At 34.7% G+C, this 12,293-nt stretch overlaps 1 protein-coding gene across 2 annotated transcripts in view; it reads right to left on the reverse strand.

Annotated features, from left to right (window-relative positions):
* The window catches only part of Vps24 (vacuolar protein sorting 24), a 110,376-nt gene that overhangs the window by 12,744 nt on the left and 85,339 nt on the right, over positions 1–12,293 (reverse strand). For both annotated transcript variants that reach the window (XM_090392393.1, XM_090392395.1), the window contains exons 4-5: positions 7,539–7,660; positions 253–367 (exon numbers count right to left, since the gene is read on the reverse strand). In XM_090392393.1, the coding sequence (XP_090248519.1) occupies positions 253–367; positions 7,539–7,660 (237 nt within the window). The remainder of the gene's footprint in view (positions 1–252; positions 368–7,538; positions 7,661–12,293) is intronic.

Genomic DNA, 12,293 nt, shown 5'->3' on the forward strand with positions numbered 1-12,293 from the left:
AAAGAGATTTTAGATATATCAGTTACTTATTTGATAGCCTCTAGATGTTTTGATAAGTATCCTATATCTCATTGAATGTTGTCACCCACCACCTGTTAACAATAATGCTTCTTAATGGTCAACATATCACATGCAAAGGCATTTACTGAAAGGAAACTAAATGAAAGCAGAAACATAATGCCCAGGATGCTGTTATTTCATGTAATATCAAAAGACCTGGACCTCAAAATTAATCAGATGAATTCATCTTACCTGCAGTTAATTCCCAAAGAACCTTGTCGACTTCCTCTTGAGCTTGCTCTTCCAATTCTTCCTGATCATCAAGTCCTTCAAATGTATCTTCCATCATTTCTTCAATAATACCTGCCTAGAAATAATAATAATAAACTTTTAAAAACTGATATATTGCAATATGTTTAACAAACCTCAATTTACTGATGGTCTACAAAATAAAAATAAGTATTTTGGATCCAAATTTAACTCAATTTTACTCTGGGTAAAAGTTGATGAATTCATAATAATTTGAATCACATAGTATTTGATGATGTCACTGTGATAGAAAAATAATCAGTGTGATTTAAAGCAACATATACAGGGTGTTCGGGATAAATTTGACATATTTATAATTAATTATATTTTTCCGTAAGTTACATGTATTAACACACACTTCTCTTCATTTAAAAGTTTGGACCCTTCTTCATTCATATACAAGATGTCAGAAAGGATGGATAGCTGGAACCCACCTGAATCATGGAAGAGAATAACTTGTATCATGATGATTCATGCCCGCCATCAAAATAAGGATATTACGACTGCTGCCCAATGCTCCCTGAATACAGTAAAAACAATTAGGCATGAACTAGAGACTTGCAATGGTGACTACGAGGATGTAGCAAGAAGAAAGATCCCTAGCAGACGATCTGATTGCGTTCGTACAGCAGAATTCCTCGCAAATCTGCAGGAACAGGTGTTGAAGAACCCTGGCATTGGAATTCGGGCTTTGTTCGTGGAGTTGCTAACTGTAGTCAAGCCCTGGATAACAAGGGTAGCCAATGGTAGGCCGTATGTATGGCAGCAGGATTCGGCCCCTTGCCACACCTCTGGGAAAAGTCAAAAATGGTTGTCTGAAAATTTCTACGACTTCACCAGTCCAAATGTTTGGCCTCCAAACTCCCTAGACCTTAACCCCATGGATTATTTTGTATGGGGCGCAGTTGAAAAAGACACCAATCGCACTTCCAGTAATACAAAAGCCCAGTTAATGGATAAAATTAAAACAGTTTTTGCGGCCCTTCCCAGGGAGACTGTAGCATCAGCTTGTTCGAGGTTCCGAAGCAGAATTGAAGCTGTGATCGATGCTAATGGTGGTTATTTTGAGTAAATCTTGTTGATAGTATTGTAATTAACTCTGCCTGTAATGTTTTTTTGTCAATTCATTAAATTTAATAGATACAAAGAAGATTTTCTTTTTCCTTACGAAACTGTCAAATTTATCCCGAACACCCTGTATATTCCTACAACAATCAACTGCTTGTTCAAGTACTGTATGACAGAATAATGTTGCAACCAACACTGAATACTCATAAAAAATTTGCATTAGAATTCACAGTAAAATGCGCTTGCATTCTAATAACATTACCAAAAATACATCCATTCTTAGAAATGAATTCGCTTGGTTGACTCCACTTCATGGATTCACAATTGATGTACCCATCATAGCGTTGCAAGCTCATTTAGAGTGGGTATGCTGTTGTGTGGCTTATGTCACCTGTGCTACAAAATTCACATCAATTTAACAGTATGATTGCATTTTTATCGATGTACGAAAGTTTTAAGTTGCATAGTGCATCAGTGCTCATCATTGGTCCAATGCAATTAATTGTGGGATAACTTTGAATACTTTAATTTTGCAATTAATATAATTATATAATCAAAGTGGATATTAGATCCAGCATTATTTCAAAGCTGAATATAGAACTATGAAAGTTTCTTAGGATAAGTTGACCAGAGAGCTTATGGGAATACAATCCCTGGCATTCACGGGATACCTTAGTGTGGATTACTTAGAAGACATGCGCTGTCCAAGCGTCTATATATTCGCCTTTTATTAGTCCATTTTGATAAGGTTTCACTGACCACACTAAGATAACTCATGAATGCCAAAGAGTGTATTCCTGTAAGCTCTCTGGTCAACTTATCTTACGAAACTTTCATAGTTTCTACATTTGGCTTTGAAATATGCTAAATCTTATATCCACTTTAGTTATATAATTTTGCATCGCCAAACTGAAGTCTTTTGGCTTTTTATTTTAGTAATTAATTTTAGTAATAGTAATTAATATAATTTTAAAAATGGAAAGCATTAAGGTCAAACGAACAATTGCCATGCTTCACGAGCGGCATTTATGTGAGAAGCACAAAGGGATTAAGCTTAATGGTGAGATTAGATTATCACTGGCCAATACTAGAGTGAGACACGGATAATTTGAATTTTGAGACAATTTTTAAATACAGCCATATCATACACACAGAAATTGGAAAAAGTAATCACTTGGGAAGTTATTATTTTTCTGCAATGAACAAAAGAAAGGCTGAAATAAGTCATCTGACTTATCTATACACAAGTTCCAACCTTCTTCGACTATAATCATACAATTTGTGAAAGCTCTGGCAGAAAATGGGACATTAAATAGATCTTCCATGTGTTTCCCATTATAAATATGGGTTATAAATTACACTGGCCAACAAAAAAAATTTTTTTTCCTGCTGATTATGATACGACACTTGTTTTTTACTAATTTGGGTGCGCTGATTTCAAATATCAAACTATATATATCAAACCCATTTTTCTCTATCACGTCAGGTTTTTCCTCTATGGCATTTTCTTTTTGCTAATTTGTAAGTTTTTGATAGTTTTAAGGAGGCAGTACTATTTAGAGGATCAAAAAAATCGATTTTTTAATATTATTTTCTGAAAGTATGTACTTTTAAAAATCTGTTCCTAACTTTTATCAAGAAATTCGAAAAATTCCCGAAGATATAGCCTATTATTCAAAGTGGTGCGCAGCTCAGAATCGGAGCGCTCAGTGCTCTCGCTTGTTAGTAAACGAATAAATGCATAAGAACCTGCAACAGCACGTACTGGTGCTTTGAATGCGAGAGAGGCCAATAACCGACCTAATACATTTAGGTGATGACAACTGCCTAAAACAAATGAATGCTATATGCGTCATAGCGGACAAAGAACGATCGAAATCAGTCATTCGTTAATCGATTGTGAAAGTATGATGAGCGCTTATAACGTTTCAATAAAGTCTGGTTTTTTTTGTCTTGTTAATTGCATGTTAGTCGGCAGTGAAGAAAATACATCATGTCTACTACTCGAAATTGTGTCAATAGTGTAGATTCCTTCTGCTACATTTGTGGCAGCTCTACTGTTCCCAGTCAAAGGACAAATATCACTGATTTCATTAAGAAAGTGTACTTTGCATACTTCGACGTAAAAATTGCAGATCAGGACAAGTCATGGGCTCCAAATAAAGTGTGTAAGTCATGTATAGAAAATTTACGACAGTGGAGCAAGGGAAAACGCCAAAAATTAGCTTTTGGCATTCCAATGATTTGGCGTGAACTGAAAAATCACGTAGACGATTGCTATTTTTGTTTAGTTCAGACTTCTGGTTATAATAAGAAGAATAATTCATTCAAAGCGCCAGTACGTGCTGTTGCAGGTTCTTACGCATTTATTCGTTTACTAACAAGCAAGAGCGGTGAGCGCTCCGATTCTGATCTGCGCACCGCTTTGAATAATAGGCTATATCTTCGGGAATTTTTTGAATTTCTTGATAAAAAGTTAGGAACAGATTTTTAAAAGTACATACTTTCAGAAAATAATATTAAAAAATCAATTTTTTTGATCCTCTAAATAGTATTGCCTCCTTAAAACTATCAAAAACTTACAAATTAGCAAAAAGAAAATGCCACAGAGGAAAAACCTGATGTGATAGATAAAAATGGGTTTGATATTTGAAATCAGTGCACCCAAATTAGTAAAAAACAAGTCTCATATAAAAGTCAGCAAAAATTGTGTTGGACTGTGTTATTTATAGAAAATTATATATTAAAAACTTGTCTATATTGGTGTCTTAAACATGTCAGTTCACACTTTACACATGCAAAACAGATGAAACTCAGAAAACAAACACAGCAACTCATGACAAATGACAACATTCAACTGAATTGTTGGAAGATTTCTTCCACTTGGTTAGACTATAAATTATATATTTAGTTTAATCCTTTATCCAAGTGTAAGCAAACAAAGTTTATGCCTGAAGTATCTTCAGGAGTAGGGCAACTCGTGGCAAAGGTGGACTAAGTTCTCATCATTTTCCTTAGTATCCCGTAACGCAAAGCACATCTCCTTGCAGACATGTATAATGCTATGCATTATGGGAAGGGTCACTACTCAGACCGGTTTTGACCTTTATTGAGGCTTCTTCAGTAAATCTAATCAATTGGAAAAAATCTTCCAACATCTTTCTCTAATCCAGAGTAATTTAATAATAAGGTGTGACACCTTTTTGCAACTGGTATATGGAAATATGAGTTCTGTATTACTTCAACCTTGGTATCACCTCTTGGTCTGGCTCCCACTGAAGAGACCTCAATAAAGGTCGAAACCGGTCTGCGTAGTGACCCTTCCCATAATGCATAGCATTATAAATGTTTGCAAGGAGATGTGCTTTGCAATATGGGATACAAAGGAAAGTGATTAGAACTTAGTCCACCTTTGCCACGAGTTGCCCTAGTCCCGAAGATACTTCAGGTGCAAACTTTGTTTGCTTACACTTGGATAAAGAATTAAACTAAATATATAATTCAATTGAATTGTTGACACAACCAATCACATCCACTGATTTCTGGGTGCTATTGTCTCAGTGCACACCCTGCCATGCCTCCTTGGTGGTTTATAACCACTGGAATGCTAAGAATTAGACCCACTGCACCATCTGTATGTCTGTTCAAAGGTGTCTGTATTTGTGACCATACACCCTGGCTATTAACGTGAATGTGATGCAATGTTTACGCGTTGAAAAGTGTCCTCTTCATGAAGCGTTATATATATTGTGTTTAATTTTAGGAATCAGGCAAAGCCAGAAAACAATTAGGAGAGCCTTTAACAGGAATAAATGCAAAAATATAATATCAGTGATATTGTTATTCTGTGGGTGTGCACCGCACACACAGTAGACCCTGAATGCACGGCACTGGTACCCATATAATATGATACACATAGTACACAATCCTATTCCACTCCCATTATTCAAAACATTTATGAAAAAGACAGGTGCACATGCACCAGTTAGTAGAATAACACAAAGTAACTTGTGTTTTCTGTTTGCTTATTAGCAAAGCCAAACAGTGTAACGTTGGTTATAAATACATTTATATTTTCTTAAAATAATTAATCTTTCATATGGATATTCTTGGACTTAGGCAGAAATAATAACCTTATAAAATGTTTATGTCAGAGCAAGAGTATTGGGAGATAATTGTTGGAACTATTTACCATGTGACAAGTATCCCAATTTAAGCAAATCTAACAGAAAATTTGTATGCCTGCTTTGGTTCAATGTATTTGTGCAAAGCAGCATTTTTGCAATTTAGTATAATTAAGGCAAAGCATCAAATCACTTTGAAAGACAAACACTTAAACTTGTGTTTATGAAATACTCTGAGTAATTACATACCAAATTACAAAAAGACCGTGGACTCACTGCAGTGTTGAACAACTAAAGTAAATTTTGAGACTCCAGAAATTCAAAATAATAATTTTTGTGTTCCTTTTTATTATTAACATTACTACCATAAAAACATTGTTGTCACCTAAGTTAGTAAAGTCAGACCTACTCTAGACATCCAAATATCGTGAAAAAAAAAGTGTTTATTTAAAGGGTTATTTGGCTTCTTGAATTTTTTAGCAGTCCATCGTTTTGATTCTTCTTCTTCAGGATGATGTGTAGATTACCAATTAAAAATTTTAAGTAAAAATAAATAAACCAAGTATTAATTTTTAAGTTAATCAAGTCGATTGCAGATGAATATTTATTGTCAATCAAAATACATAAATCAAGGTCGATTGGACAAAGTCGATTGCAGATGGATCTTATATAAAAATTAGTGGACACCACTGCCATAGAGATAGCAGAGCTTTATTCAAGGTAGGTCCTGCTTTAAGAACCTGGGTATGTGTTTTATAACAGAGTGAATGCAGAGATGGATAAGGGAACAGATATACTTCTGGATATAATGGATATACATAATGCTTCTGAACTATGGCAGAACAGGATTTGGCAAAATCCAAAAGTATTGCGGTATATCTATTTGACAGGATTCCATACTGGAGGTTGTTATTTAAACTCAAAGGAATAGGTATACAAAATATATTTGTGACATGGAGACAGGCGAGCAGCTGACTTGCAAATATCAGAGAATAATGTATATATAGGTACTGAGTCTAAGAGAATGATGACCACTTGAATACTCCAGAGCTTGGATTTATACATTTAAGATCATGATATTGCAGTTGGAATAGATAGCAATATAAAATTTTTTTGCTGATGCAAAGTGGTCAATGAGGCTAGGGATCAGTGGTGATGGTGGAGAGAAAGGTTCAAGTTTAGAGCCACATTACGTCATCACATTAGATAACTACAACGTTGAAGAGGACACTCACTTCTTATTCTTCCACTGCACAAGGGTGTGATAAGACTAAATCTTGACTACTGTGCTCACATATGGTAACCTAGGTTCAGAGATGAGGAGACAAATGAAAATATCAAGCAGAAGATAACCAAGATGATATCTGGCCTATAGAATTGTGCACATGAGGACAAAATGAGGGAATGCAGTCTTCCAAGTTTGAGTAATAGAGAGTTATAACAATCATATAAGATGGTAAGGGGAATTTATAATGTAGAACACAAGTAAGTTTTACAGCTCATGGTAGATGGGGAGAACTCAAAATAATTCTTGGCAATTGAGTAAAGGTGTGATTAGGAGGCATATATGGTCTAAGTTCTTCTCATGATATGTGGCAAGCATGTGAAATGGGATAGTAACGTGCTGTAAGAGCATCTTTGGTGAATGTTTTCAAAGAAAAATATGATAAATAGTTGCTGTGTGATCTGGAAGAGTACCACATGTCCCCGAAATCATATTCTCATATTAATATGAAATATACTTCACAGTGCATTTTTAATGGTTATGGTAACCAATGAAGATGCCAGAAAACCATCAAAAATAATTAAAAAATGATATTAAGGCAGTTTGGAAACACATTTTAAAAAGAAAGTTCCTCACTAACTAAAATGAGGTTCTTCTGCTATGCTAGTTAGAGAGAATCCTCAGAAAAATTGAACAGAGGACGCTGAAAATTAATCCTACCTTTAATTAAAAAACTTTTTAAATTAAAACTTAATCATAAAAAATATATATTTGAGAGCAACTAAGCTTTTTCAAAGTGAAGAAAATTTCACCTTAAGCATTTCTCTGGAAAGCTCCTGCATTGTTCTAGCTACTTCAGGCACTTTAATTAACTGCTGCATGCTTTTCATCACATCGGTGCTTTTTTGTAGAGAGCCAGCTAGTCGGACAGTTGCTGAAAATTAGAGTAAACAGCAATTTTCTTTACAACCCATTCCTATGCAATTAGTTATATGATGTATGGTTAAGTCTCTTCAAGGATTTATCACTACATTAAAAATATTCATAATTAAAATTTAACCATAACTGATCATTTCACGTAATAGAAAATGCCACACGTAATAATTTATAGGGCACAGATCACAAGACCTTGGCACACCAATGAAATGAAGATATAAAAGTGGGTTAATATGTACAAGTATATGCTATGTGTTGAATGAACATGACAGTGTCTAATTGTAAAAAGAAGCTTTCAATTCCAGGCCATCCAGAAGGAATCAGTGTAGAGTTGTAAACTCCTCATCTCTTGAATCCAAAGTATGCATCAAATACAGTGATGAAATACTTGCATTTTAATGTCAAAAAACACACAGTTCAGAACATTTCTCAATCACCGTAGCAACCAATATAAATAGATTCAATTCACTACAGCTGGGAAAATATTATATCTTCAGTTCTTAATGTCTTAATCACATTTACCAATGGTTTGCTCAGTTTTGTTGCCAACCAAAAATCAACTCACAACAGTCTATACATATTCAGAAAGATGCTCAGTATCATTCCTCTTAGAAGCTTGGACTCGCATCAAAACAATACTCAAGAGATCAATGTAACTTACTTCAATAATGCAGTCATCAAATTCAAAAGAAAAAGAAAATACATTATAGGTACATCATTACTTTATGTCAGGATTATTTAAAAAATTCATTCTTACTAAAGAAATAGAATCTTCAAATGTGAGAATGCCAAATAAAAGTGCCACACTCACAGGTGTATGCAACTGTATATAAATTAATATACTGTAACTAAACATGCCTTTCAGTAAGTTATATACTTTACACCATACGTAAAAGATGTACTACTTTACAGATACAATGTACCTATCTTACATTATTACCATGGGTGGAGAAGTTAATAATGCAAAAAACCTACTCTAGAGACTAAACACAAAATTTTTTAAGTCTCTTCTTTTTTAAGTCCCCAGTAAGCAGAATTATGGTCTTACACTGAGTAATGAAATCTACCTACACAAAGACTTGCACAAATATCCATGCTCGTAGTGGAATTCAAACCAAAAGCCTGTTGGCTGGAGACTAAACTATACTCTTGCTAACATCTCCTGCCCAAAGTTCATCATATGATGAAATATAATAACAATGAATTCAACTCTGTTATATGGAATTATGATGTTGAAAGTTTATTTTTCACTTGGTTAGAGTATAATAAATTTAGTTTAATCCTTTATCCAAGTGTGAGCAAACAAAGTTTGCGCCTGAAAGTATCTTCAGGACTGGGGTAAAGGTGGTACAACACCAGGGCACTCCTTGCAAAGGTGGAGCAAGCTACCAACACTCCTATCTCAGTATCTCCCATAATGCAAAACACATCTCCTTGCAGATATGTCTAATGTTATGCATTAAGGGAAGGGCCACAACCCAGACTAGTTTCGACCTTTATTGAGGTCTCTTCAGTGGGAGCCAGGCCCAAGTGCAGATACCAGGCAGAAGCATTCGCAGGTCATCTCTACCTATAGGAGTTGCCAAATGGTGTGCCACCCTTTTTTTAATAAATTACTCTGGATTTAGAGAAAGATGTTGAAAGTTTATTTTTCACTTGGTTAGAGTATAATAAAGTGAAAAATAAACTTTCAACATCTTTCTCTAAATCCAAAGCAATTTATTAAAAAAAGGGTGGCACACCATTTGGCAACTCCTATAGGTAGAGATGACCTGCTAATGCTTCTGCCTGGTATCTCCACTTGGGCCTGGCTCCCACTGAAGAGACCTCAATAAAGGTCGGAACTAGTCTGGGTTGTGGCCCTTCCCTTAATGCATAACATTAGACATATCCGCAAGGAGATGTGTTCTGCATTATGGGAGATACTGAGATAGGAGTGTTGGTAGCTTGCTCCACCTTTACAAGGAGTGACCTGGTGTTGTACCACTTTACCCCAGTCCTGAAGATACTTTCAGGCGCAAACTTTTTTTGCTCACACTTGTATAAAGGATTAAACTGGAATTATGATACCTTTAAAAAACAGATAAAATGAAATAATACATTCATTCTTCACAAATTCAAAATACAAGTATGACCCATCTGGGTAAAAACTGTCCAGTGTCCACTTGTGTTAAGAGAATAAAACAGCAACTATAAAGCAGTTGCGTAGCTAGGGGTGTGTGGAGGGGGCGGCACTTTCAACCTTTTTGAACTTTTGCAGTTAATTTTAAAATACAGACTCAAGAACTCAGTTCCAAATATTGTAATACTACTGCAAATTTTCCTCACAAGTTCTGTAAGTGTTTGCTACTAGTTGTGAGAGGATTTTTCGAAATAAAATCTGATTAAGAATTACCTACATTGCTATGAAATAGACTTCGCCAATGTCATCGACAATTTTTCTAACAGAAAAGCAAGAAAAATAACATTTTAGAATGTTGAAATTAAAGTTTTACTTCAAAAATAAACATAGTGTTTTAATTATTTTCCTATACGTCGTTTTGACTTTTTGTAGTATTTCTGGTGTGTATTGAGAGGGGCGGGAAACTCTGGGACCACTCTGGGCAGCAGCAGCTCTAGCTACGCCACTGCTATGAAGTAACTAATTAGTGTCATGATAGGGAGATACATATCCAGGAATGCTGCAGGAAGGATTAATATTACTGATAGTAATTTCATACTATTGACTCTGAAAAAATGAAATCATAGAGTGAAAATTACTACTATCAAGTGTCAGTCTGTTCCCTATTATAGTAAAAACATGAATATAACTGCACAATATCATGCTGCAAAAACATTCAATGCCTAAAATATATCTTAATTATATTTTATTTATGTGTTTTAAGGTGGCTGGGTAATAGCCAAGACCTTAAAATTTATATCAAAGCTACAAGTAAATATTGCTAGCCAGAAGCCAAGCAACAAAAGAGAATTAAATCTATCATTCACAGTTGGTTCAGAGTTATTTCTATCAAAAATCTTAGTTTAACTGATTCATCCAAAAAAAAACTGAATCTTTAATTAAATATAAAGAATGCTGAATGAAATACTGCTATATGTATCAAAGTTCAATAATATGCTTGACATTATTTTGAATAAAACTAATTTATTTTGTGTGATAATTTAAAAAGAAACAGTATTATGATTTCTATATATTTAATTTTTATACTTTTAAAAGACTTAAATCTTGTAATGGAAAAAAACAAAAGAATATAACATACCAATTTCCCTAGCTTTCATATAAAAAAAAAGTCTTTGAATCAATACATCTATATAAAATACTAAAAGTTGTAAAACATATGGGAACAGACAATATTTACATTTATATTTTAAATCACATTGTGTGTGTGTGTGTGTGTGTGTGTGTGTGTGTGTGTGTGTGTGTGTGTGTGTGTGTGTGTGTGTGTGTGTGTGTGTGTGTGTGTGTGCATACACACACACACACACACACACACACACATATCAGTGGCATAATGTGCCCATTCAGTTTGGGTGTGCTGTCGTGTGGCTTATGCAACCCACACTACAAAATTCATATCAGTTTGACCGTATGATTGCATTTTTAATGATGTGGAAGTTTTAAGAGTGCATAAGGCATCATCATCATCTTAATTGCTCCAATGCAATTAATTATAGGATAACTTTGAATACTTTAATTTATCAATTAATATAATTTTAAATATGGAAAGCATCCTAAAACCCACCAAAACTCAACATCACCAGAGTTCAAGATTGGTACTATCAACATAAGAAGCCTGAATGGCAAAGAAATGGAGCTAGCTGAGGAATTCAATAAGTACGAGATCGACATAATACGGGTGACTGAAACAAAAAAGGCAAAAACTAGTGAGATCTTTCTGAGTAATAAATACAAAATGTTATATTCAGATCAGACAATGACAATCAAGAGAAAAGAAGGAGTAGCCATAGTATTCAACAACACTAAATATGAGGCTAATCTTCTTGAATGGCAGGCAGTCTCAAGTAGAGTGATGTGGGCAAATATGAGAATGGGAAGCCTGTGGTCCCACAGAAGATTCTACTAGGGTAGAAGTGGAGGAATTTTTTTGGGGATTAAAGACAGCAACTGACACAATGAAAAAGGAAAAGTTGGTCTTTGTTGGGGATCTAAATAGCAGAATAGGAAATGATTGTCAGGCATACAAAATTATATTCAGAAAATATAGAGAAAAGAGCAAAGCTAATAATAATGGCAAACACCTGTTGGATTTCTGCTCAGGACATGGACTAGTTATTACTAATACAATGTTCCAACATAAAAATGTGCACAAATTTATATGGAGAGAAGAGGCAAGGAATAAGAAAAGTCTCAATGACTATGTTATTGTTGATAGTGATGTTTTCTCCCTGGTGCAGGACACTAGAGTGTACAGACGATTTAAAATTGGAAGTGATCACCATTTAGTCTTGAGCAGCTCTCAGATGTGAGTTGTAGACTAAAATACACAAACATGATTGAAGAAAAAATGAAACAGCTGGAGAACAGGAACCAAACCTTGGAAATTCGGTGGCAAGCCCTGAAGAAAACACTGATTGATTCAGCCAGAGAGGCATGTGGTGAGGTTGTCTGT

This window comes from Typopeltis vanoorti, chromosome 5 (assembly GCF_054136105.1).
Source record: "Typopeltis vanoorti isolate ZY-2024b chromosome 5, IOZ_Tvanoo_1.0, whole genome shotgun sequence".
In the NCBI taxonomy this organism is placed as follows: domain Eukaryota; kingdom Metazoa; phylum Arthropoda; class Arachnida; order Uropygi; family Thelyphonidae; genus Typopeltis; species Typopeltis vanoorti.